The sequence below is a fragment of the Pollachius pollachius genome, assembly GCF_949987615.1.
Source record: "Pollachius pollachius genome assembly, chromosome: 3".
In the NCBI taxonomy this organism is placed as follows: Eukaryota; Metazoa; Chordata; class Actinopteri; order Gadiformes; family Gadidae; genus Pollachius; species Pollachius pollachius.
Genome location: NC_136936.1, coordinates 11145869 through 11172661, shown reverse-complemented (window position 1 = coordinate 11172661; position 26793 = coordinate 11145869). Strand labels below are relative to the sequence as shown.

At 45.7% G+C, this 26793-nt stretch overlaps 6 protein-coding genes across 9 annotated transcripts in view; all 6 read left to right on the top strand.

Moving 5' to 3' along the window:
* LOC307072576 (rho guanine nucleotide exchange factor TIAM1-like) overlaps positions 1-6012 on the top strand; it is a 52864-nt gene extending 46852 nt beyond the window's left edge. For both annotated transcript variants that reach the window (XM_079731922.1, XM_079731921.1), the window contains exons 19-27: positions 190-298; positions 785-964; positions 1589-1707; positions 1802-1910; positions 2035-2093; positions 2396-2501; positions 2911-2998; positions 3441-3613; positions 4200-6012. In XM_079731922.1, the coding sequence (XP_079588048.1) occupies positions 190-298; positions 785-964; positions 1589-1707; positions 1802-1910; positions 2035-2093; positions 2396-2501; positions 2911-2998; positions 3441-3613; positions 4200-4741 (1485 nt within the window). In that variant the 3' untranslated portion in view covers positions 4742-6012. The remainder of the gene's footprint in view (positions 1-189; positions 299-784; positions 965-1588; positions 1708-1801; positions 1911-2034; positions 2094-2395; positions 2502-2910; positions 2999-3440; positions 3614-4199) is intronic.
* A 2535-nt stretch (positions 6013-8547) lies between these two features.
* On the top strand, positions 8548-9989 carry LOC307072587 (claudin-4-like). Its single transcript, XM_079731938.1, has one exon. The coding sequence runs from the start codon at positions 8657-8659 to the stop codon at positions 9362-9364; it is 708 nt and encodes a 235-aa protein (XP_079588064.1). The 5' UTR covers positions 8548-8656; the 3' UTR covers positions 9365-9989.
* Positions 9990-11638: 1649 nt separating this feature from the next.
* Positions 11639-13347, top strand: cldn8.2 (claudin 8.2). Its single transcript, XM_079731936.1, has one exon. It carries the CDS (start codon positions 11758-11760, stop codon positions 12637-12639), a length of 882 nt encoding a protein of 293 aa, XP_079588062.1. The 5' UTR covers positions 11639-11757; the 3' UTR covers positions 12640-13347.
* Positions 13348-14399: 1052 nt separating this feature from the next.
* Positions 14400-15890, top strand: cldn8.1 (claudin 8.1). The gene has a single exon (XM_079731937.1). It carries the CDS (start codon positions 14647-14649, stop codon positions 15415-15417), a length of 771 nt encoding a protein of 256 aa, XP_079588063.1. The 5' UTR covers positions 14400-14646; the 3' UTR covers positions 15418-15890.
* Positions 15891-17915: 2025 nt separating this feature from the next.
* Positions 17916-19838, top strand: LOC307072582 (claudin-8-like). The gene has a single exon (XM_079731933.1). It carries the CDS (start codon positions 18213-18215, stop codon positions 19335-19337), a length of 1125 nt encoding a protein of 374 aa, XP_079588059.1. The 5' UTR covers positions 17916-18212; the 3' UTR covers positions 19338-19838.
* A 1206-nt stretch (positions 19839-21044) lies between these two features.
* Positions 21045-26793, top strand: part of LOC307072579 (glutamate receptor ionotropic, kainate 1) — a gene marked incomplete at both ends in the record, with an annotated part of 24156 nt that continues 18407 nt past the window's right edge. For all 3 annotated transcript variants that reach the window (XM_079731928.1, XM_079731927.1, XM_079731926.1), the window contains one exon: positions 21045-21129. In XM_079731928.1, coding sequence (XP_079588054.1) covers positions 21045-21129 — 85 coding nt within the window. The remainder of the gene's footprint in view (positions 21130-26793) is intronic.

The following is a 26793-nucleotide window of genomic DNA, read 5'->3' as shown; positions in this document are numbered from 1 at the left end:
GATCAAATGGCTGAACCAATGTAATTGGTTTTACAAGTGGCTGTGTTCTTCCCGAGTTCATCCGTTGATCCAGGAGACATCCCAGTTATTTACGAGCACGCTATAGGACAGAATGACACTGGGGAAAAGCAAAGTTGCCGGGGCGTATGTCCTCCTTGATCCACCTCTAACCTCTCCTTCTCTCCCCAGAAAATTCTCTTCTCCCTGGGGGGCTCCTTCCTGTACTATGCTGACCGCTTCAAGATCTACAGTGCCTTTTGCGCCAGCCACACCAAGGTCCCCAAGGTGCTGGTTAAAGGTGAGTGGGAGCTCTGCAGTCGAGGGGGTCAGAGGGGAGCCCTGTGCTGGCCAGGCCTCCCCAGGTTAGATAATAATGAGGCTGCTGCTGCTGCAGTAGAAGCCTGAGGGGAGAGTTGCTATGGGGAGAGATGTCAGGAACTAGCCTTTAGAGAGAGAGTGTGCGTGGGTGTTTGTCTGTGCATACGACCACTGGTGTCCACATCAAATTTGTCAAACTAAGATTGAACAAAACCCACTAAAAGCATTAGAGCTGTGCACATGGATTTTGTTAACTGGCCTTTTGTCTGCTGTGCATTAGTTTGTGGTATACTGTCATACCTCTTGTGACCGCAAAGTTTCAGATTTATTCAATCTTCATGGTGTAATCGAATGTCTGAACCCTGAACTGGTTTTATTAGTAATGTTTGTGGGGAAACCGAAAGGACACCCAAACTTGTGAGAAGGGGAATGCGCTTCAATCCGATCCCTTGTCCTTCATCTCCAGCCAAAACGGATGCAGACTTCAAGGCCTTCCTGGATGAGCGTAACCCCAAGCAGCAGCACTCGTACACTCTGGAGTCCTACCTTATCAAGCCCATCCAGAGGGTGCTGAAGTACCCCCTGCTGCTCCGGGAGCTCCACTCCCTCACCGACCCCGAGAGCGAGGAGCACTACCATCTGGACGGTGAGACCCCCGCGCTTAACTCGCTGGCCGTGGCGCTTACTAGCTGCTAGGACCCACCGTAGCACCGGCCGTGGCGCTAACTAGCTGCTAGGACCCACCGTAGCACCAGCCGTAGCGCTAACTAGCTGCTAGGACCCACCGTAGCACCGGCCGTAGCGCTAACTAGCTGCTAGGACCCTCTGTAGCACCGGCTGTAGCGCTAACTAGCTGCTAGGACCCTCCGTAGCACCGGCCGTAGCGCTAACTAGCTGGTGAATAATCTGTTGCTGAGATACAGGAAGACATAAGGCTTGTTCTGGGAGATTAATTTTTTCGGAATTTAAATCCACTGATGGTTTGTTGTTGTTTGCTGATATTCTGACAGAATTGCATTCTGAAATAGCATCTGCTAAAATTACAAAATAGTAAGATAAGAGATAAGAAAAAGTTGGTTAATCCTTTGAGTATTTCAGGTGTAACAGGAGAAAGTTACAGAAACGATAATCAAAGATATGGAAACTGCCAATCAAAGCAGAATCACAATAAGATATCAAGATATATGGCTAGTGGGGTTTGAGTAATAAAATGTTGTTTTTTTTAAATCAAACTAAATGTGTGCTGTATTCTGGTTTGTGTCGTCTGCAGTGGCCATGAAAGCCATGAACAAGGTGGCCAGCCACATCAACGACATGCAGAAGATCCACGAGGAGTTTGGCGCCGTGTTTGACCAACTCATCACCGAGCAGAGTGGAGACAAGAAGGAGGTCAGTGGCCGCAAGACCTCTCTGGGTTTGTTGAACCGTGGGGTCATTGATCGGTGTATACGGTGAGGTAATGTTGCGTTGTTGTCTGTCGCAGGTGGCTGATCTGTCCATGGGTGACCTGCTGCTCCACGCTACGGTGGCCTGGCTCAACCCGCCCTCTTCGCTAGGGAAGTGGAAGAAGGAGCCCCAGCTTGCCACGTTCGGTACGTTCCCCCAGGCCGGACCACCCGCTAGTTAGTCGGAACCAACAGCCTTCAGAAGTGAATAGTCAAAGTTTTTCTGCGTCATCATTCCTGACCGTGTGCCTTTTTTCCTTTTGTGTCGCAGTATTCAAAACGGCTGTGGTGTTTGTGTGCAAGGACGGCTCCAAACAAAAGAAGAAGTTGGTGAGTAGTTCTTCTGTTTGTCTTCATCATAACAAATGCAGTGTTTTTAAATAGCATCCTGTTCTATTAGGGCCCCGTTGTGTAGAGCAACTTGTCCGAGATCCACTCTCAGATCTAGTCTAGTAGGTCACCTGTATGAAATAAGTTTTGTACACGCCGGACTAGAAATGTCCATATCTGCCCTCTCCGTAGTCCTTAAAGTTGCAGATCTGCAGTTGGTGAATGCTATGTTGTGTTTAACCTAGAAGCAAAGTCTAGTTAAGTACAGCAAAGCTAACTCTTGTCTTTGTCAATGTTTGCAGGGCAGCTCCCATCGCGTGTCGATGTCCTCCGAAGAGAAGGACCCATTCCGATTCCGTCACATGATTTCCACAGAGACCCTTCAAGTCAGAGCTTTGGCTAACGGAGGTAGGCCGTTGGTTACAAGATAATCCTATCTGAATTTAAGGATGTGGCCTTGTCTGTCCTCGTCTGATGGTTTAGGGTCATGGTTGATGTGATTTCAACGTCCAGGTCAATCTTGTTTGTATAGCCATTCCCATTTATAGTTTCCGACATTGTTTAGAATCTTTACAAACACATAAATTATCATTCATGTCTTGACTTTGTTGTTCTTTAAAAATTACCTGTAAGAAGAATCTGCCACTTTTCTGAAAAGTGGCAGTTTTCTGATAACAGCATTTGGTAGACAATCATAATCTGCATGCTTGGCCGTATCAGTTTAGCTCCTTTCAGCCGTGTCTCCAGTCAGGAAGTAGTTTGGGTAATGACCTTCAATAGTTGTGGACACTAATCCCTAAATGTATTTTCCCTGCAGACGGGGAGGGCACAGCAGTGTGTGAGATCGTTCACATCAAGTCAGAGTCTGAAGGAAGACCAGAGAGAAGCTTCCAGCTCTGCTGCAGGTAAGATTCTCCTCCACCACCACCTACTACTACTAACCCCCAATACCACCGTCACCATCATCTCCGTCAGTACCATTGCCATCACCATCTTCCCGACCTCCCATACCACCATTACCACCGACTTGACAATAACCCACACCAACAAAACCGCCATCTCACCCCCACCTCAACCCCCACCAACACCACCACCTCCACCACCTCCGCTACTAACATCACCACCACCATCTACACCATCATCGTCTCCCCTTCTACCATCACCAGCACCACCATCTCCCCCACCTCCACTACCACGATCCCCCACTTATCCCACCAACACCTCCATCACCCCTACCACCACAACCATCTCTAACACAACAACCAAGTTCAACTTCACCCATGCAGCACCATTACCAACACCGACACCAACCCCCCCAACCCCACCTCATCCCTGCTCTCCCTCCAGTTCCCCAGAGAGCCGGATGGACTTCCTGAAGACGGTGCACTCCATCCTGAGGGAGAAACAGCGTCGCCAGCTGCTGAAGACGGAGAGCCTGCCTCTCAACCAGCAATACGTCCCCTTCGGAGGCAAGAGGCTGGGCGCCCTGAAGGGGGCGAGGCCTGCCATCAACAGAGCAGGTAACGACACGCCCCGAGTCTGGGTTACATCCTCGGAGTCGGATATTACACCATCACGAGAGTTCAGTCGTTGATACATCACCAGGTCGAGACCGAGTATTGGTCTATATTACATCATCTGAGGTTTAGAACTATCATTATTGCTTTTGTATAAAAATGATATTATACAAGGTATCAAACTTTATACAGTCATTAGTTTTACTTTCGGAAGGCTTCCATTCAGAGAGATTGATCAGTCCTCTGGCTTTCAGTCAAATCAACTCCTGAACAGAAGAATGAGCAGCGTTTTTGTTAGTTGAGAGAGCGTTGACAAGGAAATTATGGGGTGTCAAACGGGATAATTGTCTCATCAAGTACGTCTTTCAGCTGCCAATCTTAGGTTTAAATAAAGTTATATTTATTATTATAACTATATTTATTATCTCATGATAATCCTAACCCCATGATGATGATACTTTATTTATAAAGCATTAGAGACACAAATAAGGCCCATGGAAAAGGCAAAGTCGAGGCTCAAAGATCAAAACTTCCATTAGCATTTAAATCAGCGTCATGAGCTAATTTCTGTGACTTCCTGTGGGTGTAGTGTCAGTTCCCGCTCGCACCCTGGGGAGACGGAAGCTGGTGCGAAACCGCTTCACCATCGACACGGACATCGTGTTCGACCGCGAGCCAGACCTCGAGCCCGCACCCCCCCCAGAGAGTCCCCAGGACCCCCCGGGAGAGGGGGAGGGGGAGGTGGGAGGAACAGAGACGGAGGAGGAGGAGGAGGAGGAAGAGCTGACGGGGGACACGGACCGCTGGGTGGAGGAGCAGTTCGACCTGGAGGAGTACGAGGACCACCAGGAGGAGGTGAAGGAGACGGACATCCTGAGCGACGAGGAGGAGCTCGCCCTCGCCCGCCGACCCCCAGCCAACCAGGCCGACCTGGAGGCGCCCGTCATGGCTCTGACCCTGGGGGGAGGAGAGGAGGAGGAGGAGCAGCGGCGGGGGGAGGGGATCGGGGCCGGCGGTCCCGAGAGGTTGCCCGACACGGGGGAACATGGTGCCACCAGTGGGGAAGGCGTGGAGGCGGAGGTGTGGGTCCGCAGGAAGCGATCGGACTGCTCCTCTGACCACGACACGTAAATCACAGAGCAGAAGAAAGATTTATGATTTTAACGACAAAAAATGATCTATCCCTTTCAACTCGACTCCCTCGCTCCCCGCCTCCCTCTACAGCAATGCATGGGCATTGACGTATATATATATATATATATATATAGATATATCTCGCACAGCTATCGGAAGACGTATATCCTAATCAATATTTTTCAAACGCTTCTTTTTGGACAGTCATTGATAAGTGATTGAGCAATACAGGGGCGAGAGGAGGGGGCGAGAGGAGGGGGCGAGAGGAGTCGTTTGCTGTTTAAAAAAAACAGACCCAGAGGTCGCGCCCAGCACCCGGCGCCCGGCTATAAGGGTACAATCAAGAGACGATAGTTTGCACATTCAGGCAGCTTCCGGGACGTTCTGCCTTTCATTGCCAAATCGGGGTATTTGTGACACGGTCATTTCTGTCTTAGTGGCTCTTGAGTTCTTCTCGGGTACAAGCAGTGTATTATTTTCAACTTCTGTAAAGATGGGTATAGCAAATAACCAGTTCAGTGGTGGATAGTTTACCGTAGTTTACTGGTCATCAAGTGTATACACTGGTATTGTTTTTTTTTCAAATCAGATTTGTGATTATTTAAAATATGAATTATTCTGTTTTGCAGACTGATTTTTTTTTTGGGTGAGAAAAAATATATTTTGCTTTTTCTTTTATCGAATAGAATTGCAGAATTATGTTTTCCAGAACCTTTGATGTGGAGGTCAAGGGATTTGTATTTGTTTTAACTTAATAGAATCCTGTTTTACTTGAAATTGCATCAGCTGTCTCATGTTATTTTTGTTTTCTTTAAGGTTTACTGTGAAACCATTTTCTCAAGTTTACTGTGTATAGATATATACGATACTTTCCATCTGCAGTGCCATTTATAGGATGATTTCATTGTAACACTCCACACAAGCACACTTTTACACAGAACCTGCACATAAACATTGTATGGTATTTTGTGTATTTAAACATTTTTTAAATTTACTTTTTAAATTTCACTTGTGATAGGTCACAATGTATGGATTTTAACTTATTCATATTCTTCCATAATTTATCGGTACATCTGCATATAAAGTATTAGTTTTCTCAAAAGAAGGTCCAAATATGCTGAAGCAATCAAGGAAAAAGATGGTTGGTGTCTGGAGAGTGGAAGTCATTCTTATAAAGAAGCTCATTGTGCTACTAAGACTACATTTTTATTACTGTGTGTACATATAGAAAATATGTATTGATATCATAATAAATACCCTTGTTTCGTACTTACAAATCCCCAAAATCTGCTTTTTTTTAATCTTATCTTATGTTAGTTTTTGTGTTAACCATAGTTTAAAAACCGTAGGAAAATGTGTGGATTCCAGCAGTGTTTCTGATTCTATATCTATTCTATTGTTTTATGCTTTCATTGCTTTCTATAGTAGGGGGGCCGGGCGCCCCCGTTTAACGGGGACGGTCCCCGTTTCTGGTGGCCTCTCCCCGGCTGGATTTGTCGCCGGTCTCTCCGGTATATATATATATCCAAATATGTTTTTAAATGGCAAAAGTTCTAGTTTTCTCATGAATAATTATTTTGAGACTGTTGGTATACAATCAGATTGACATCGACTTTATACCATAAGCAGGCATGGCTTAACAATAGACGATCAATACAATATAGACATATTCCGTATTTGAGGATTCTTTTCGCTGGGTTATCAAACTTGGAAACACACCATAATAAACCATTGGGCATGTAGGCTATTGCTAAATCATTTACTACGCTAACATTTACCATGATAAGAATAGGTAAAATAAAATGTTAATATATTTTTTTTCTAACCCTTTTTTATTTATTTCAGAAATGATTACATCAGCTATTTTGTTTATAGACTGCCAAACCACATAGGCTATGTCCCAGTTTTTCACTTCAGAAATCTGGTCACCTTATTCTTAGTTTAACTATCAACTTTATTCGTTTAGGTCAATCCAACATCGAAAATGTAGTTAAACGGGCCTCCCTGAATAATTAACCGATAACAGCCATGCTTTTATTCTGAAGATGGCCGTCGACCAAGACATGAGGGGCCGTGAATACGTGCGACTATATTGACTGTATTTTCTAATATCCCCTCAGGTATTAATGAGGTGGATGGTCACCTTCTAGGTTGTGGGTGTTGTGGCTCCTTTCATTCAGGCGGATAAAGAACCCGGCCCTTGTCTGGTCCTCCGACCTCGAGGTGAGTGAATCTCTGTCCATGCCTCTCCCTTGAACGCGGGAATCCTTCTCTCTTATCTCCTCAACGTCATCGAACTTGCCAGCAGCCCCCGTCTTGGAAATAATGGTTCCCCTGACACCGTAATCACGGACCGACGGATTTATTTTGGTGGCGTCGATCGTTATGTCAGCCGATCCTCCTCAACCCGGACAAAAGCCCGGAGAGACCCTTTTATCGGGTTGATCAGAGCCTCTCTGTGTGTCCCCCGCTTGTCCGTCAAATGCTCTGCCCTCAGGGCAGGCCGTTCTTCGTTATACTTTCGACAGCCTGTCTGTGTGGGCCAATCATGGCTTACATTAGCTCTTTTACGCTTTTGTTGCTTATTTTATTTTCAGTTGAAGATACAATGCGGAAGGGGAAATGCAGTTACTGCACATATACTTAGTGACAATAACGATATGGTGTACTGTACATTGTAGTCTACATTCCACAAGAGTAAAGAATCAAGTAACTTTGATTTAATATGAATTGAGACTTTGTTTCAAGAATGTAGTTGATATCCAGTAGGGGGCGCACGTGTACATGCACCGAACAATTAAAAAAATAATCTTAAACCCCTCGTATTTTCTATAGCTCGACCTTTTACACGATTTGTTTTAACATTTGATCTAAAAAAATATATATGTATCATACTAATCAATGTCGGGTGGGGCTACATGCTATAAACTATATATCAAAATGTAAAGTCATAGATAAACTAATACATCCACATCCCATAAATAGCTTACATCATTATACAATAGACCAACTAGCAACTGTTAATTAACATTGTTTTTAGGCTTTCCTGTTAACCGATTTATTCATTATTTGATTTTGTGAGGATAGTATATTTCTGAGGGTCTGCATAGTAATGCAATGACTCTTTTCTCTTTTTTTCACAGTAGGATTACAGAAAGTGGTGTGTTTACATTAGAAGTGAGGGTTAGCCATTAGGATCGTATCACCAAACCTGTTGGGCAGGCCCTCCGGTTTCTGTTCCTGCTCTTTCACACTGGGACTCTGTGTTGCTTTCATTGACTTCTGACTCTCTCTCTCAAACACACACAACCTTGTGCACACATAACTACACACACAAACACAGGCCGGGGAAATTAATTAAGTCAAATATTTCCTAATAAAATCAGACCATTTATCTCCAATATTGTGTACAATTTGGAACAAATATACAATTGTACAGAGTCAAAGTTAGAACTACAGTAGCCCAATGTGAATTGGTATATACGAAAGGGGAAAGTGTTTGACTTCTAAAGTAATATCACTGGACTCAAGCCTATCTTTAGCATCTTAGTGTTGGTCTAGAAGCCTGACAGCAGCATAAGATTGTCTTTTTGTATCCCAGATAGAAAATTAGGCGCAAATTGGATACCACAACTTTGGCTTTGAAAATACTTCTCACAGGTAAAACCTTTTCATCAGCCATCCCCTTTTAACCAAGAAACACAAGAAACAGTCAGAGACGGCCTAAGCTAAAAAAAAAAAAAAGGTGAGGTGAAGTCAACAGTGAAACTTAAAGGGAGGTATTTTATCAGCTAACCAGGTCCAAACCTGTAGGATGGCATAGCAGCACGTCTTTTACGAGGTGAAAACGGATGGATCACGGAAACACTCCACTAGTTCTCCTGCGGACACCGGACCAGAGCGAGCTCCATCATGAACGCCAAGCTGGAGATCCTCGCTCTGGTGCTGGGCTTCTTCGGCCTCATCGGCACCGTGGCCATCACCGCCATGCCCATGTGGCGCGTCACCGCCTTCATCGGCGCCAACATCGTTGTCATGGAGATTATGTGGGAGGGCCTGTGGATGAACTGCATCTGGCAGGCGGGCGTCCGAACCCAGTGCAAGGTCTACGACTCGCTGCTCATCCTGACCCCTGACCTCCAGGCCGCGCGAGCCCTCACCTTGGTGTCCGTCGGCGTGGCGGCCGCCGCGCTGCTCGTTGCGTTCTGCGGGGGGCGCAGGACGGCCTGTTGCCGGGGCAACCCCAAGGGGAAAGACGTGACGCTGGTGGTGGGCGGGAGTCTGTTCCTGCTGGCCTGCGTCACCACGCTGCTGCCCGTGTGCTGGACGGCGCATGCCGTCATCACCGACTTTTACAACCCCGCGGTGTTGGAGGCGCGCAAGCGGGAGCTGGGGGCGGCGCTCTACGTGGGCTGGGCCGCCGCCGGCCTGCTGCTAGCCGCCGGCGTCATCCTCATCTTCAGGTACTCGGCCCGCCGGGAGAAGGAGAAGGGCACGCCGACGTACGGCGCCGAGGAGTACCACGTGACCGGCACTGAGGAGGACCGGAAGGAGGACGTAGTGGACATAGCTCGTTCCACGCAGGCTGGGAGCGTTTATGGGAAGCATCAGTACGTCTGAGCGGAAGCAACGCACACACGCTAACCATACAGCGCTGTCCTGGTTAGGATCAGATGAGATGGGGTTAGATCAAATGTGCATTTATTAATCACACATGGGTATTTAGGGCATCACAGAATCAAGAACAGGACAGTAATATTATACAAAAAACACTAAATTAGGTATTTTTGGAATTAGAAGAAATGTTGAATTTAAAAAATATGATGTGACAGGTGAGCCATGAATTCTTGACAATATACGTACAATTATTGAATTAATAGAATGCACGCGCATGATGCAACACAGTTTTTCATATATCATGAAGTCTGGTTTGTATCGTACCGGTGTGAGGTAATGGTGGTATTTTGTATGGTGTCATTTTGCTGTGATGATGTAGTTGTATAATTTATTACCCAATCTTTTAGAGAATAGGGTCACACCGGGACAGGATTAGTCTGCCCTAATGTGGGATGAAAAAGCACTTGTCTTTCTTACTAAAAGTAATAATATATATTGTAAAGTAATATAAGATATAATATAATTTTTATAATCAATCATTTTCAATGTTAAACGAGAGGTTTATACAAAAACTTAAACCGTACTCTGTGACAAAAAGATATTCTGGATTGCAAATAAAAGCAAATAACTGAAAATTACTAATTGTTTGAGCATTCAGTTTGACTCAGCTTCTGTTGTTTTCTTGCTATAATCTGAGTGTATTGTGACAAATTATTAGCTCTGTGCCTCATCAAACGTATCTATTAGACGTTCAGTTCCATAGGCATCAAAACAAGTTTCAGGTAAACTATCATTCCCAAATCTGATATTTGGTTCTCACTGGTCTGATACCAGCGGTTTCCTTCACCAGTCAACCCCCTGAATTCCCATTTGCAACGGAATTCATGGTGGCCACCTGTCCATCGAGCTGGTCGTTCCGCACGCCAACTCGTGTTTTTGAACTAATCTATTAGCAAGGCAAAGTCTGCTTGCCTGATAATTGTGACAATTCATTCTATAAAGCCTTTTTAAAAGATTTTTCTTTTTGTATAGGCCTATTTTACAAAACATGACCCTTTTTAGAAGAGGCCTTCTAAATTGCCTGCATGTCTCATAGCCTTAATCGGTGTTCTTGTATAGAAGAGGAGAAGTGAACAGCAGAAGAGCGGTCATGGACCAGTTGAGTTCGAGGACTAGTAGTACACAAGAACTATATTCTTATTCAAGAATTTGAGGAAGCTTCAACCTTTATACTTTTCTGATTTCCCAGTATTACCCCGAGTAAACTCTTGTCTCGTACATGCCTAAAAAACTTTTGATCTGTGGCGACTGGAACTAAAACCCAAAGTAGTTAATTGCAAAAAAAGCCAAACTCAACTTCCTACCGTAAGGAAAACCTGCACACAATACGAGAATATAGGATAGGAGAGTGTTGTTTGATAGGCTGCTATTATGTAGGCCAACATTTGTACTATTTATACTCAATAGTTGAAATTCAATGTGAAAACAGAATCTGATTGTAAACATGGCAGTACAAGCGGTAAACGTATTCATTGTTTATGTTTTAATTTGCACTCATTTGTGTGATAAATGTTTGAACGAGGGACAGCTTGGTGTGAACAGCTGTCTAAGAGGAGAGTAGGCTGTTGACGTTGCAGTGAAACTCGAGCAGCTCAAACCTCAATGCCTTGCCCCAACAGCTCCATTAGCACCAACGGTTTAAAAAAAACGTTTACACCCTCTTTCTCTCGTCAGAACAAAACAGACCATAAATAAAGTGAGATGCTCGCCTGGTGGCCAGGTGTGGTATGGTTTTTACTCAGATTTGAAGCAAGATAGAGGCCTAAAGCTTCAACTTATTTATGTATAAAACATCATTCAGTATTAACTATAGGATGTTTTTAGTTTGTAATTAAGGTGAATAATTATGTTTACCACCCAAAAATCGGACACAATCATTGTCATCCAGTGAAAAACAGGATGTTTTTCCTGGTTTAGTCGTCAAAACACCAGTGGAATGTTTCTCAGTCCCTGACGAAATGAAACAACAACATATTGACCTTTACCAAGACCAACACTATAACTCTAATTAAATCAGGATTTATCAACAACCCTTTCAGAGAGAGAGAGAGAGATTGAGAGAGAGAGAGAGAGAGAGAGAGATTGATGAAGACACTAAATGGCCTATTGTTCATGCTAATTTCCTCTTTGAGAGCAGGTAGACCGGTATCAGTGGTTGTGGCATGGCCATCATCTGTGGCCCTATAAAGCAGCATAACCAGTAGGATCACATGCCATAGTCAGCATAACTTCTTGGGTGTAAAAGCTCCTTCCTTCCACATCCCTTCTTAATTTAGACGCCAGAGACCAGAGACTCAAGAGGCAGTTCTTCTCTCTCCGGTCTGTACGCCGCCGACATGGCTTCTTACACGGCCTACAGTGGCTACACCAAGCCGCCCCAGTCCTATGTGGGGACGTACTACGACGAGAAGCAGCCGCAGTCCCAGGCGCAGACCTATCAGGATGTGTATGAGGAGAAGGAGAGGATCGCTAAGAAGGACCGGCGGGACGCCATTTGCTGCGAGGTGATCGCCCTCGTCATCGGCTTCATCGGCCTGATCGGCGTCGCCGCGGTGACCGGACTGCCCATGTGGAAGGTGACGGCCTTCATCGAGGAGAACATCATCGTCATGGAGACCCGGTGGGAGGGCCTTTGGATGAACTGCTACCGGCAAGCAAACATCCGCATGCAGTGCAAGGTGTACGACTCCCTGCTGTTCCTCCCCCCGGACCTCCAGGCGGCCAGGGGCCTCATGTGCAGCGCTGTGGCGCTCACCGTCTTCGCCCTGGTCGTGTCCGCCGTGGGGATGAAGTGCACCAAGGTAGTGGACCACCGCGCCAGGACCAAGCACATCGTGCTGGTGTCCGGCGGCTGCCTGTTCCTCCTGGCCTGCGTCACCACACTCATCCCCGTGTCGTGGACGGGTCACGTGATCATCCGGGACTTCTACAACCCCCTGCTGATCGACGCCCAGCGGAGGGAGCTGGGCGAGGCGCTGTACATCGGCTGGGTGACCGGCGCGCTGCTCTTCGTGGCGGGCGTCATCCTGCTGTGCCGCCACGTTCCCAGGACCCAGGAGGAAGAGGAACGGGCCGTAGCCGTGACCAACGGCAACCTCTACCAGCCGGGATATACATACCAGCCGTACACGTACCAGCCTGCCTACAGCTACGCCCCGGCCTATACCCCCGGCCCCGGCCCGGCGTCCATCATCTACACACCCAACCGGTTCCAGTAGAGCAACAACTTCAGCACGGAATAGACTACACTGTGGACCACGAGGTTGTTTTTTCAACACGAATTTAAGACTGATTGACCGCCCGGATGACAGTGGCTGGAAACAGACTCATCTTTTTAAATTCAGTTTATTTTTTAAAAGAGCATTTTAATGGTTGGAAGGTCAACAAGATCAAATGAGGGCCAGCTGTGCTGCTGTTGTTTTAGAATCGTTTTGTTTGACTCTTCGTTTGATCGACTTTAATATTGCAATGAGTTAATCATTAGAGTTTCATTTAAAGAGTAACGCGACACTAGTTTAGAATTGTTGGTTTGCTGCACCCTTCAGGTTGAAACCGAATCTGATGGTTAACTGTTAGAAATATATGATTTGGGGCTGTTGAATAATTACCTTTAGCGAGTGGTAGTTGGTGGTAGTGTCAGCTGTTTGGGATAAAGTATATTTGTTTACTGAATTCATATTAAATCAAAATAGAAGGCCTCTATCTCGTGGATGTCTTTCAAAAAATACCAAATATCACTGTGGCCTTTTGTTTTGAGGCAACAGTGTAGTTACTCTTTAAAATGAGAAAACATCTCGATGTATTTATAAAGCTGAACATACAGTTGAATGTTTACCCTTTATCAGTCGATCTGCGCTTTAAGAAACAAATATATATATATTGTCCATTTTTACACATGTGTTTTTACAATAAATGTTTAATTATTATTTTTTGTCCATTTTCTTTCTGTGTTTTAAACAATGACACATTTGAACTGAACAGGAAATACGAGTTCATGATGAGGTCATAAGAAAAGGTCCAGTAGTTTGTCTGGAAGCAAGAAGAAGAACACAGGTCATGTGACTTCTTCTTTGTGTTGATGCATGGTATGTGAGGCTGACATTGTTGTGTTCCCTACCGTGTCTCCAGTTCACATATCCCTAACCTGTGAAACCGGCTTGGGTGCTCTGTTACACCTACTAAACAAATGGCTCTGACTGTGTCCTGAGGCTAGCACTGAAAACTACTCAAGCTTAGTTTTGTATAGATGAAAAAATTTCACTCATATCTGTTTTTAGCCTGCTTGATTTAAGTAAATGTTTTTCGTAATCAAAAAAAACAGAACACATTAATCCTTTGATTATGCTCTTTTCAACGCAATGTGCGTCTGAAGCGATACAAACATAAAATAACCGAAACAAAAGTGTATATATTCCCAACAGCCTCGTCCCGTTCTGTCCTTGATATTGTTTGGTTTCTCCTGTTCTCAACATGAATTATTCACAATGTACACCTTTAACATGAGGTTTGTTCAAGGTTGGGGTCCACACCTCCCCCAGGCAGAAGATGAGACAGGACTGTAAACCGAGACCTCTGATCAAGCAAAACAGCAGCCTCCTCCCACTCCTAGGTACACACACATAAACACACTAAACACACACGCACGCATCTACACCTTAATACACATGCACACATATCTACCCATAAAGGGACGCACACATTTACACAGTGAGACGTATACTCACACTCACGCACGTGCACGTGCGCACACAGACACGCACATACACCTGCATCATGTACACACACGCACATCTACCCATAAGGTCGCCTTTAACGTACACACATGCACAGCTACGCGCACATCTATGCAAAAGCACTTACATTTACATAGACGCACACACACACACACACACACACACACATCTAAACACACATTGTCTAGATGGGATTCGGTCGCCTAGCAATTGGTTTCAGTTTGCACCCCTCCCAGCTACTGTGTTACTCCTCTGGGAAGAGGCGGTGCTGGTGCACAGGTACACTCTTCTCTCAGTTAAACTCTTCCCGGCAAACACACACAATCCTCTGGCTCCTATCGGACACACACACCTGCTATCTCCCTCACTCCACGGGGGGACGGGGAACGAACCGGAACCAATAGGACCCAACAGGTCCATCAAGACCCTTCAGGACCCAATAGGAACCACCGGGAACATCCAAGACCCGGCCACGACCACCCCCACAGGAACATGGCCAACTCGGCTCTGGAGATCCTGGGTCTGGTTCTGACCCTGATCGGGCTGATCGGGGCGGCGGCCACCACCGGCATGCCCATGTGGCGCGTGACGGCCTTCATCGGCGAGAACATCATCGTGTTCGAGACGCGCTACGAGGGCCTGTGGATGAACTGCTTCCGGCAGGCGGACATCCGCATGCAGTGCAAGGTGTACGACTCCCTGCTGGCCCTGTCCGCGGACCTGCAGGCGGCCCGGGGCCTCATGTGCGCCTCCCTGGCCCTCGGGGCCCTCGGGCTCCTCATCGGCCTGGTGGGCATGCAGTGCACCTCCTGCATCCAGAACAACGGCCGCGCCAAGCGCATGATCCTGGTCATCGCCGGCGTGATGGCCATCTTGGCGGGCTTCTGCGTCATCATCCCCGTGTCGTGGACGGGTCACGTGATCATCCGGGACTTCTACAACCCCCTGCTGATCGACGCCCAGCGGAGGGAGCTGGGCGAGGCGCTGTACATCGGCTGGGTGTCCTCCGTGTTTCTCATCGCCGGCGGCTGCTTCTTCGCCTGCTGCAACCTGCAGTCTGAGGAGAAGCCCCACAATAGGTACACGTACGGACAACGGACCCCCCCGTACATGAGCTACACCCCCCAGTACCAGCCCCAGTCGATCATGATGGCCCCCCCGCAGCCCAGATCCCAGCCCATGATGTCAAGACACCCCTCCACCAACTACAGCTACCAATACAGGTACCCCTCCTCCATCCGGAGCGCCCAGGATCTGCTCTGAGCTCCACCACCTCCAGCCATCACCCACCTGAACCTCCAGCCATCCCCCAACCCACAACCACCCACGCAGGCTTGGACTGGCAGGCAAGGATGTAGTTGAAGGATTCTGGTTGGTTAGAGGACAAGGCAAGGAACTCTTTTTACAGCTGTCTTTGCTCAGCAGTTCTGTTTACTCGCGGTAAAATACATTTCAACGTCTCAAGCAAGGAGAGATGAACTGAAAACTATTCTCTTGCATTTCTTCCATTGATTAAATCGAATGGTATGTCTCCATTCCTCAGTTATTTTTTTATTTTATCTTTTTTGTGTTGTAAATATGTGCATGCTCAAAAAATAGTAGACTTAGTTCTTAGATAAAAACTGTAATGGAACTAGAATATAATAAAAACAACATAGTCTTAAGTCAATAATAACCATGTATGTAGCTATGCTATGTAACCAATTTAAGTTTGATAATAAAATGTATAGATTAATTATTATTGTGGACATTCTTTTTTTAAAATTCAGATACCTGTGTCTTTCTAGGGTTAGGGTTAGGGTTATTACGGTAATTAGCAGCTTGGCCTACATCCGCCTGTTCACCTGAAACCTCTTTGGTATGAATGTAAAAACAGGTGACGTGTTTTTGACGTAAGATAGCATCTCAACTCCAAGGAGGAGTCCCCCATCGACTTCATTTCTTCATGATTTCAAATTATATTTCAAGTGTCTATTGAACGTGAAAAAAAACTTGTGATCAATCTAGTCACCAAAATTTGTTTTGTTAATATTTGCCTCTGTCAACATCAAATCCATTCTGGAAGAAAAGAACAAAAGCAGGACAAAAATAACAAAACCAAGTCAATATTAATTTACTTATTTAGCATTATCAAACGTCCTTTCGATGTTATAATATGTTAATAAAACATTTGAGATCATATACATTATTTATTCAGATAATCATTGTCATAAAAAAAAGAGGAGCTGCATGTGGCCTACATCCAGCTGTTCGCCTCAACCATCATTGGTATGTAAACACGGGACAGGTTATTGGCACCTTGAATGACGTAGTCCTTAAAGATCGCGTTTAATCTTCGGTGATTTACAATGAAGATGTTTGGCCATTTCCATGGATATTCCCGAAAGTTATTTCCTTGTAGTCCTATTTTTTATCTTTATTTTCTTGTTTGTAAACAGAACGGATGGAGACTTGCATTTTAAGATTGTTCATAATACTAATACTTCTGTCTGAAAGCTGGGTCACGGGATCAGAATTTGCAAGTCACTTTGAATGATTGAATGATTTCAGTGCGCGCCGACTTCCAACCCGGAATGTTGTCGATTGGATACGCCCCTTATGTCTGGGCAACCAATGAACCTTTATGTCATGTTTAACCAGCAGCACCTATATAACTCATAACAACTCTTAAGTCTTACCTTAAGTAGGAAACACTTGAGAGCTATTATTTGAACGTAATTTTTTATGATTGCCGCAGAATTCGTCCGGTATTAGTGAGTGAAATGTGCTGTGAGATGATCTGTTTTGAGTGCCTTCGCCTGCCTATGAACGAGACAATTTAGATTTAAGTGTGCTCCCCTCTAATTTCGGACCAATCAGAACATCTTATCCCTAATTGTTTTTTGACATGATGCCAGTCAATCACAGATCAGTGCGTATGCAACACTATCCTCCTCAATGGCGGAGAAACGTAGTGAGCGTTTTTAGGGCTTGTAAGTTTCAAAATCGTCCTCTCTCTCTCTTACATAAACAACATGCAGCAGATTTAACAAAATTACGTGAATGTATGACACACAAGCCTGGGTCTTTGAGGTTTGTTCCTGCACAGAGTGGCCTAATCTTTCAGAATGATGCTCTAATATTCCTACACTGGCTATTTTATGGCAGATTATTCATTTGATCCTGTAATTTTGATGTTGGGGCGTCCGACGAGTCTCTTTTACTTTCGTTTTGTGTGGCTTTAATATAGACAGTTTTGAATAACTATAATTATTCGACATGATAAAAAGGCTACTAAAGGAAATATAAGTTTACAAGGTAAATCAATATAATGGTGGGGAATTTAACTGTTCTGCCCCCTTGTGGAGCAGATCTATGCTAAATATTCGGGTCAGTCAACTGTACAAACTAAGGCACCTAATATAGGGTATTAAAATAAATTAAAAAGCATATCTCAGAGATGTGTTTGTGTGTATGTGTGTGTGTGTGTGTGTGTGTTTGTTTTATGCATGTGTGTATGTGTGTGTGCGTGTGTGCGTGTTTTATGCATGTGTGTTTGTGTGTGTGTGTGTATGTGTGTGTGTGTGTGTGTGTGTGTGTGTGTGTGTTTGTGTGGGTGTCTGTCCACTGCTCTGTGAAAGAGTAAACAGCCAGTCAGCAGGAATAGGCCAGTGCTTCCTCATCTCTCTAACCCAACCAGGTGAAGCCAGAGAGCCCTCCCATAATAAACAGCACACACAGCCCACCCACCACCAACTCTCACACACAACGCTGACAAACAAGCTCAGACCAGCTCAAAGCCTAGGACAAGCTCAGAGGCGAGGAACAGCTGAGAGACCAGCCTGGACCAAACCAGACCAACTCAAAGCCCCGACCAGACCAGACCAGAGACAAGACCCACCCAGACCAGACCAGACCAGTTGCAGGCTCCAAACCGGCTCACAAAGGACTCCCTGGTCCGGCACAGAGCCACCCAGCTCTCTCGGACTATGTCTCCTTAGAGTTGGACCAGTGTTGTCCTACTGGGGAACTTAGGGAGGTGGAAGACTACACCCTCCTACCGCCTTAGCAGCAGCGGGATGGTCCAGGGCATCCAGGAGATCGCAGCCATGCTGGTGGGTCTTGTGGGCCTGATCGGGGTGGCGGCCACCACCGGCATGCCCATGTGGAAGGTGACGGCCTTCATCGGCGAGAACATCATCGTGATGGAGACGCGGTGGGAGGGCCTCTGGATGAACTGCTACCGGCAGGCCAGCATCCGCATGCAGTGCAAGGTGTACGACTCGCTGCTGTTCCTCCCCCCGGACCTCCAGGCTGCCCGGGGGCTCATGTGCTGCTCGCTGGCGCTGTCGGGCCTGGGCTTGCTGGTGGCGCTGGCCGGGATGCGCTGCATCTCCTGCGTCCAGGGCAACGAGCGCGCCAAGGTGGTCCTCCTGATGGCGGCCGGGGGCATGCAGCTGCTGGCGTGCGTGTGCGTCATCATCCCCGTGTCGTGGACGGGTCACGTGATCATCCGGGACTTCTACAACCCCCTGCTGATCGACGCCCAGCGGAGGGAGCTGGGCGAGGCGCTGTACATCGGCTGGGTGACCAGCGCGTTCCTCTTCGCCTCGGGGTGCCTGTTCGCCTGTCGCCACGTGCCCGAGGACAAGGGGGCGTACCACCAGGGCGTCCGCTACCCCCCGATGAGGTACGACCCCGTGTCCAGCGTCTCCAGCATGGCGACAGCCCCTCTGCCCCCTGTGGCGGCGGGCCACGGCCTGACCATGCGACCGGCGCCGTATCAGGACAGCAGAATGGCCGTGCCGTTCCATCCCAACGGTCAGTTTTATCCAGTTGAAAGCGGCCGCCAGCCCGTGTTCCCGCCGGCCTCCATGGCCCAGAGCTCCGGAAGCCACTACCTGGGCAGTGTGCCGACCCGGGAGGCGTCCGTGTACGCGAGTCACCCGAGCACGTCGTTGTACACACTGCAGCCCATGCAGCCCATGCAGCCCATGCTGGCCCACCACCCCTCCATGTCCAGCAGCCACAGCCAGTACACCGTCAAACCCCCGATGCCCCAGCACCAGCCGTCCATGTCCACTTACACGGGGTCCTCCAGCTTCCACCCTGTCCCACAGAACCCCCTTTTCATCCGCTACCACGAGTCCAGGGTGGAGCCGGGGTCCAACAGCGGTACAAGCAGAGGTGGCGTTTACATATGATGAGAGGGATTCTGGTTGAGTTCCACGGTGAAGGCCATTTAATATCGCACTGAACATTTTAAAGAAAATTTATTTGAATGAAAGAAAATGTACTTTTAGTGGACAACTTAATGGCGAATGTGCTGTAACACATGTGTATGTTATATATGTATATAAACGTAGACTTAGTCTGTGGTTCAACTGTGGTTGTCCTTTGTTTAGTAAATATAATAGGAGACCGGTGTGAACTGGTTTTCCAACTGTTTTCAGTATAAACAAAGATGGCACTATGGGTGGGATGTCTGAGGGCAGTGTTTAGATGGGATTTCATGAAGCAGGGCATCATTATTTAACAATTGTAAATCTAAATGTACATAGATAACTCATTCATTTAGACACTGACATTTAAAAGCACTAACCAGCATTCAATATGGTTTAAAAAAATAGTTTTTGTATCTCATTCCATCCTATTCAAGTAGGCTAGTTTATGTTATTTGTAGTCATAATAAATCTAGTTGACTGACTGCATTGTTTTCAATGTTTACTCAAACATACTCGGGTTCATGCTTCATCTGTTGATTGTGTACGTTACGCCATTATTCGCCACTAGATGGCCCTAGATAACAATACACGTGCTTCTGTTGTGTTGATGGGACTCATTTAGTGAAATACCCTTTAATAGTAGGCTGTTGTATTAGTCGAGGCGTTATATCCAACAACATTTAGATCAATGGCTGTAATCAATGGCAACGCTATCGTCAATTTCAACTGTCAACCATAGGCAGCTCATCAAATGTAATGATCCTCATAAATATGTTATCAATTAATAGCCTTGTTATAATGCTGATCAATTAATTGTTTGTAGCATAGGCCATCATATTCCTAGGCCTATATCACAGGGAGAGATCGGTCTACACAAAATGAGGCGCTCAGAAGCAGACAGAATGAGTTTAAATAGGAATGCTCATGTCCATACTATTATAAATATGAATATTATTGCCATGACGTTTGCTTTGCCCAAAGTAGCCTAATAAATTAGTTAGAGGAGGATCCGTCCTTTTCACAAGTAGGTTAAGGTAACATAAACGGGTATTTTCTCTCTGTATCGGGACGTGCCAGATACAACAGTTTGAGGCAGTTAATCTCCCGGTTTGAAGATTACATCTGCGGGTCCATCGGGATGGGAGCAGCAGAGATTTAATCATTCCTCGGTGTACCGAGTCAAAGACGTTGTCGAGGTCGAATGTTGCCAGATTTAAAGTTAATCTTTAGGACGTATCCATGTTTGCGGATCAGCAGCTTGGATCTGCCCTCGATTGACTGCACGGGAGCGACGGGCACGGTGCGCAACCGTTGCGCGCACGTTGGGGGCCCTTCTCCCGCCGTCGTCCACGCGGGAAGTTTGCGCGCGTTGGGAGAGTAACCGCGGGGACACGGGAATGACGGGCGGGAATGATGGGCGCTGAGCTCGGTTCGCACGATATGGATTTTCGAAATATGGAAACGCCGGAGTTTTGCTTGAGTTGAAAACTATTCCAGTGGATTGATTTTATTATCTATTTTATTTTATTGTCCTTATCACAATGTGTGAGGAACGGTGTGGCTCGGACGGCGTTATGTTACGTTCTCCCATGGATACCAGCAGGATACTGGAGATGAACGACTCAGAATGAATTAAGACGGAAACAGAAGAATATCCATGTTAAAGTGGAGGCCGGAGCGAGTACCATGGAGAAAAGGAAGGGAGTTTTGTTTTCGCTGCTTTGTTTGGCTGCAGAGTTCTGGCTCAGTTCGCAGCAGGTCCTGAGAATCGGTGAGTTGCGTGTGTGTGTGCGTGCGTGCGTGCGTGCGTGCGTTCGTGTGTGTGTGTGGTGTGTGGGTGTGTGTGTGTGTGTGTGCGTGTGCGTGTGTTTAAGATACACATGTCCCTGCGATAAGCAGGTGGTGTATCCTAAACACAGAGAATATATGGTATCCTGCTATGTATTCCTGTACTGATCAGCTGCAGGTGGCCCCGCCAGCATCCCACTGCATGAGATCAGGAAGAACAGAAGACTTCTGCTTCAAAACGAATCCACTTTCCCCTCTTTTAGTGTCAACTTGTCTCACACTTTAGTTCCCCCGGGTGGATATCAACGAGTTTTAGTGGTAGATCTTAAACAAGTTAATGCCAAGCAGTTGACAGGAACTCCACTGTGCTATTAATAACAGTTGCACTTCCATGTCTATTCCACAGCCTTTTTGATGTTACATGTGAGGCCTTTTGTCGGAAACTAAAGTGCACCGGTGTGCAGAATGTGAGTTTTATGTTATAGCTCTTTCCCTCTTCGGTAGCCCCCCCCCCATCTGACAGTTGTAGTGATCAGATGTGAAGAGCTTCATATTGTTAAGCTAGGCAGATCATCTGGCCACCTAATCTTTGTCATTTTCCCCACAACCTCCTGAACTCGTAATCTGGTCCATATGGCCGCGTTTGGTTCCAATTAACGCTTCGGAAGCTCAGGCCTCCCAACGTTCCTCCTGGCTCCCTCCTAACCCCGGCCGTTCCCCTTCTGGTGATAACGCTCGCTCTTCCTCTCAACCCCCAGGCCTTCCACTACTGTAGCACTAATCTCCTGATTGCAGAAAGTCTCTTCCCGGAAATGGAAATGAGTCTGAAACAAAGTCTGGTTGTAAGGTCAGATGAGGGAAGGAGAAAAATGTGGGCCTTCAAACTCTCATTCTGGTGGTGGGGTCTACAGCTTATGTTCATCTGCTCACATCAACCATTGTCCTTTTATTAATATTCATCCAAAGTGTCTAAGACGAACTATGAATTCCAATGCATGTTGTTAATGAGCAAGTAGATCAGTGCCTTTTGGATGAGAGTCGACCACTAGTCTCAACGCCCGACAAAACAGAGCTAGCCGAAGGGATGGCTCCTCAAGTACCCAGTTGACCTTTAAGCAATGCCTTAAACAGGGCTTTTAAACAGGGAGTTCAACAGGGCATCAAACAGGTCTTAAAACAGGGACAGGGGTGTACTGGGAAAGAAATTCAGCCTTGGATTTATCCACTGGGATCGGCCCAAGGGGCAGGGGAGAGATCTCTATGAGACTCAGTTACCTATGGGTGTGTGTGTGTATGTGGGGGGGGGTAAATGAAAGTCATTTACGTTTAGGGCCTGTGCCCCTAATGCCTGCCTCATTTTTCCCCCAAAAGATCAGACCCTTCTTTAATTTGTGACATTTTCTTGTCCATGGCTTTCGTTGACCACCTCAGTGCTGCGCGCTAGTTTTGCATTCATCTAGAATGTTAACATACATTAACCAACTTTGTTGGGATTTGCTTGTATGCCCACTCCCAGACCACGGACACAGCACGCTCTCATGCGCATCCCAAGTGGAATGCACACGTAGAGGGCCGGTAAAGAGACAAACAGGGCCTGTAAAAACAGAGGCCAACCGGGATTTGTCCCGTTATGCTTGATTGCTAGTACTATAGACAGGGCCTTAAACAGGGCTTTAAACAAGGCTTTTTAACCAGGGCTTTTACACAGGGCTTTAAGCAGGGCTTTTAAGCAGAGCTTTTAAACAGGGCTATAAACAGGGCTATAAACAGGACTTTAAACAAGGCTTTAAACAAGGCTTTAAAGCAGGGCTTTAAACATGGCTTCAAAACAGGGCTTTAAACATGGCGTTAAACAAGGCTTCATATTAGGGCTTTAAACAAGGCTTTAAAACATGTCTTTAAACAAGGCTTCTAACCAGGGATTTTAAACAGGGCTTTAAACAAGGCTTTAAAACAGGGCTTCAAACAGGGCTTTAAGCAGGGTTTTAAGCAAGGTTTTAACAGGGCTTTTAACAGGTGTTTAAACAGGGATTTTTAAGCACATCTTTAAATATGGCCCTAAACAAAAGTGGCCCTAACAGTGGTTTAACCAGGCCTTTAAGCAAGACTTTAAACATGGCTTTTACCAGGGCTTTTGAACAGGGTCTTATCATGTTAACTTTTTACTGGGGTTTAGACAAGGCTCTGGTTGCAGCTTGTACCAACAGAGAGACCTCAGTGCTCACATCAAACAGTGTTCTGGATCCCCTTTCCACAGCCAGCCGTGTGTGTGTGTGTGTATACGTGCTTGCATGCGTGCGTGCGTGTGTGCGTGCGTGCGTGCTTGCGATTGCGAGCTTGTTTGGGTCTGTGATTGTGGGCTTGTGCGGTGTATGTATTGGGTATTTATGCCTGTTTTTGTGACTGTTTTTGTCTTGGCAGTCCTGTATTTGAGGTTGTGTGTGCGTTTGTGTGTGTTTGAGAGAGAGAGAGTTTGTGATTTTGTGTGTATATGCAGTGGAGTGTGTTTATGTGTGTGTGAGTGTGTGTTGGTTTGTGCGTGCGTGTGTTTGTGTGTGTGTGCACAAGCGGATTTGTATGGGAGAGTGTGTGGTTTTGTGTGAATTTGCGGCAGAATGTGTTAATATGTGTGTGTGTGTGTGTGTGTGTGTGTGTGTGTATGTGTGTGTGTGTGTGTGTGTGTTGAGGGCTAGAGAAAGTCCCAACACTATCTCATTGTGCTCTTTAGGTCTCTCTCTCTGCAGTGATGGCTGAAGCCGTCGTACACATACACAACCACCAGAGCTCCAAACACTTTATATCTAACTCACTCGCATAAACTCATCATTCGTTTATGCTGAACCTCAAATTGTCTCAAGTTTCTATTTATATTCTCTTTTAATTGTAAAGCTATAAATCATTCATAATGCTTATTTGTCTCATACATTCAAAACTTCAAATTTACAGCTTATTTGTCCAATTTATTTTATTTAGCTTTAATTTAAAGGGAACTATTTTCCCAGCTTGACATTCCAGAATCCATCCCAGAGCCTACCCAGTGTACTGGATCAACTGGTAGGGTGAATGAACCTTAGTACATCTGGGAGGACCCTCCTACCTATGAAATCAATACTGGGTAGCTAATCAATATCAAACCTGATGGTAAAATATGGTATTTTTTAATGCTGCAGTGAATGTTTCTATTATCCACCAAATGTTTGATATAACCACATTGCTGAAAGCCCAACTACCTACATTTAGGTGCATCTGCTTGACACATGTCAGTTGGGAAGCACTGGTTGTGATTCCCATTATTGCACTACCAGAGCTGTTGGCCAATTACCATTCAACAGCTCAGACAGGCATTCGTTTTGGCTCAGTGATCCTGAAAATGATATTAAAGGGCAATTATCACAATGACATAATGCAATTATTAATCCACACTGAAAATAACTCTCGCAAGACAAAGCATATTAATATTTACACGTTTATTATTTGTTTTCAATGAAAATGTAAATTGTTATTTTCCTTGTCATGCATAATTGTGTAGACGCAAGATGGAGTGTACACTAACTGCCACTTTATCTTCGACTTGGACCCAACGGAGCGTAACTTATCAGCAGGCGTAGGGCTGATGTGTCGACGTGTTTATTCGTCGGTTATTCGCTTATTGAGTTAAAGCATTGATCCGTGTCCTCTGCAAACAGGAAGTGCATCGCTCCCTCTAATTATCATACTGAATATTAACATATTTACACAGCAACTAACAGTCAACCCCATTCGCTGTGTTAAGCAAACAAATATATCTGCTGGCTAACAGTGATCTCCAAACTCTAACCTGACCTGGTATTTTCTTATCGTACCATGGCTTCACCGAAACTCACATATCTCACTCAACTCAAATCGGGTTTTCAGCCAAATAGAAATTGGAATGTTGCCTTGATGTTGAACCACAGCTAAAGTCAGCTTAGCATGCTAGCAAGGCTAGCCAAAGCTACAGCGACACGAGGGAAAACAAAGTATTCACACCACTTAATGTGGGGAGAGGGGAGAGGGGAGGGGGCACAGTTCACGCTAATTAGTCGGGGGGGCCCACATGGCACATGCCAGCGGCCGTGTGGATGATTCCAGATGGATAGACGGTTAGATAAGATGTAGAGTGGGCAGGCGCACAGTGAGCCCTGGGCACTGATTACAAAGGGAGAAGTATCGGTGTTCTTGTGATTCTAGGAAGGATCTTATTTTATTCCAGAACTTGCTTGCTTCCTGGTCTTGGTCCCTGAGGATTCAAGGAGCCTATTCCATGCTTTGGAGAATGAGGAAATCCTCCAGCCACCTGTCTCCGGAGAAGCAGAAGGGTTTCCTCACTTTGACTATTAAATCGATAATTGTGCTCTATGACCAATGGAAATACTTACTTTTTGAAAATAAAATGTTAAGCCAACGGAGGCTAACTGGGTAGCTTTTATAGTATGACCCTGTTATTATGTAACATAAAAGCAACAGCTGGCAAAACCTTTTACAGAGAAAGAAGATACATTGGAATTGTACTGAATAGAGTTTGTTGTTAAGAGACGGTGTTCAAGGACCCAGGCATAGGGAGACAGAGAGAGACACAGATCAGGCTTGTATTTCCCAACTGGAAAATGGCTAAATAATAAAGGCTTCATGAAATACATTGGACACAGCAGCAGAGCACATATATTATAGTCACAGCCTCGGACATACTTTCCACATACTTTTCGTGTTCAGCATAAAAAACGAGTCTGTCTAAAATTATTAAAATCCCGTCTGTGTCCGGTGTATTTCGGCAATTGTGACAATTGTACAGAGAGAAATATTTTGTTTATTTGAGAGAAGATAGGGAGATGTCAAGAGTAATGATTGAGGGAGAGTGATATTGAAGGTGTATTAAAGACAGAGAGAGAGAGACAGAGACAACGAGAAGCCCTGTGCATGTTCGTGAGAAAGACTAAAGGTTCAGAGATCGTTGTGCCCGGTGTGCGGGTGGCCATGATCAGTATCTATGTCTCTGGGAGCGACCGGGAGTCGAACACAGAGCTCAGTGTGGCCCCGGAGCCGCGCTGCCAAACCAAAGAAAAAGGTCATTCACCCTCACAGTCTCAAGGGGAAGCTTTAAACCCCCCAGCACACCGCCCCCCACTTGGCCTTCAAATCAATCCAAACTTCACTTGCAATTAAAAAATCTTTTAATTGCTAGTTAAATTGTGATTGATTTTAACAGTCACACAATTCCTTGCTGCCATTGTGGGTACAGCGTTTTCAAGGATGTAATTTAAGAAATATTGTCGGTCCAAACTGGCACACACAGGACTGAAAAGAAAATGTAAACACGGTGAACCTGTGTTTTATGTGTGTTTACATGAAGAAGGCCTAATAGGGGGAACGTTTCAGTTGGTGTACTCTTGACTATAATTATTGGTTAATAAGATTGTTTTAGAATAATAATGTTTATGAGGTCCAGATATATTAGTGATGTTTACATTTGAAAAGCTTGTTATGGCTGATTTATCAGGGTGTCCAACACATCTAGGCAGTTGGCCAGACGCCCACCAACACAGAAGTCATGGTTCTGACGAACAACCAGACCATGTGTGTGTGGGTGTGTAACAAACTTGTTACATACAACCTTCACACACACACACAC

Coding starts and splice junctions, on each gene's coding strand:
- LOC307072582 (XM_079731933.1), top strand. CDS start 18,213: ATGGTCCAGGGCATCCAGGAGATCGCAGCCATGCTGGTGGGTCTTGTG.
- cldn8.1 (XM_079731937.1), top strand. CDS start 14,647: ATGGCCAACTCGGCTCTGGAGATCCTGGGTCTGGTTCTGACCCTGATC.
- LOC307072587 (XM_079731938.1), top strand. CDS start 8,657: ATGAACGCCAAGCTGGAGATCCTCGCTCTGGTGCTGGGCTTCTTCGGC.
- cldn8.2 (XM_079731936.1), top strand. CDS start 11,758: ATGGCTTCTTACACGGCCTACAGTGGCTACACCAAGCCGCCCCAGTCC.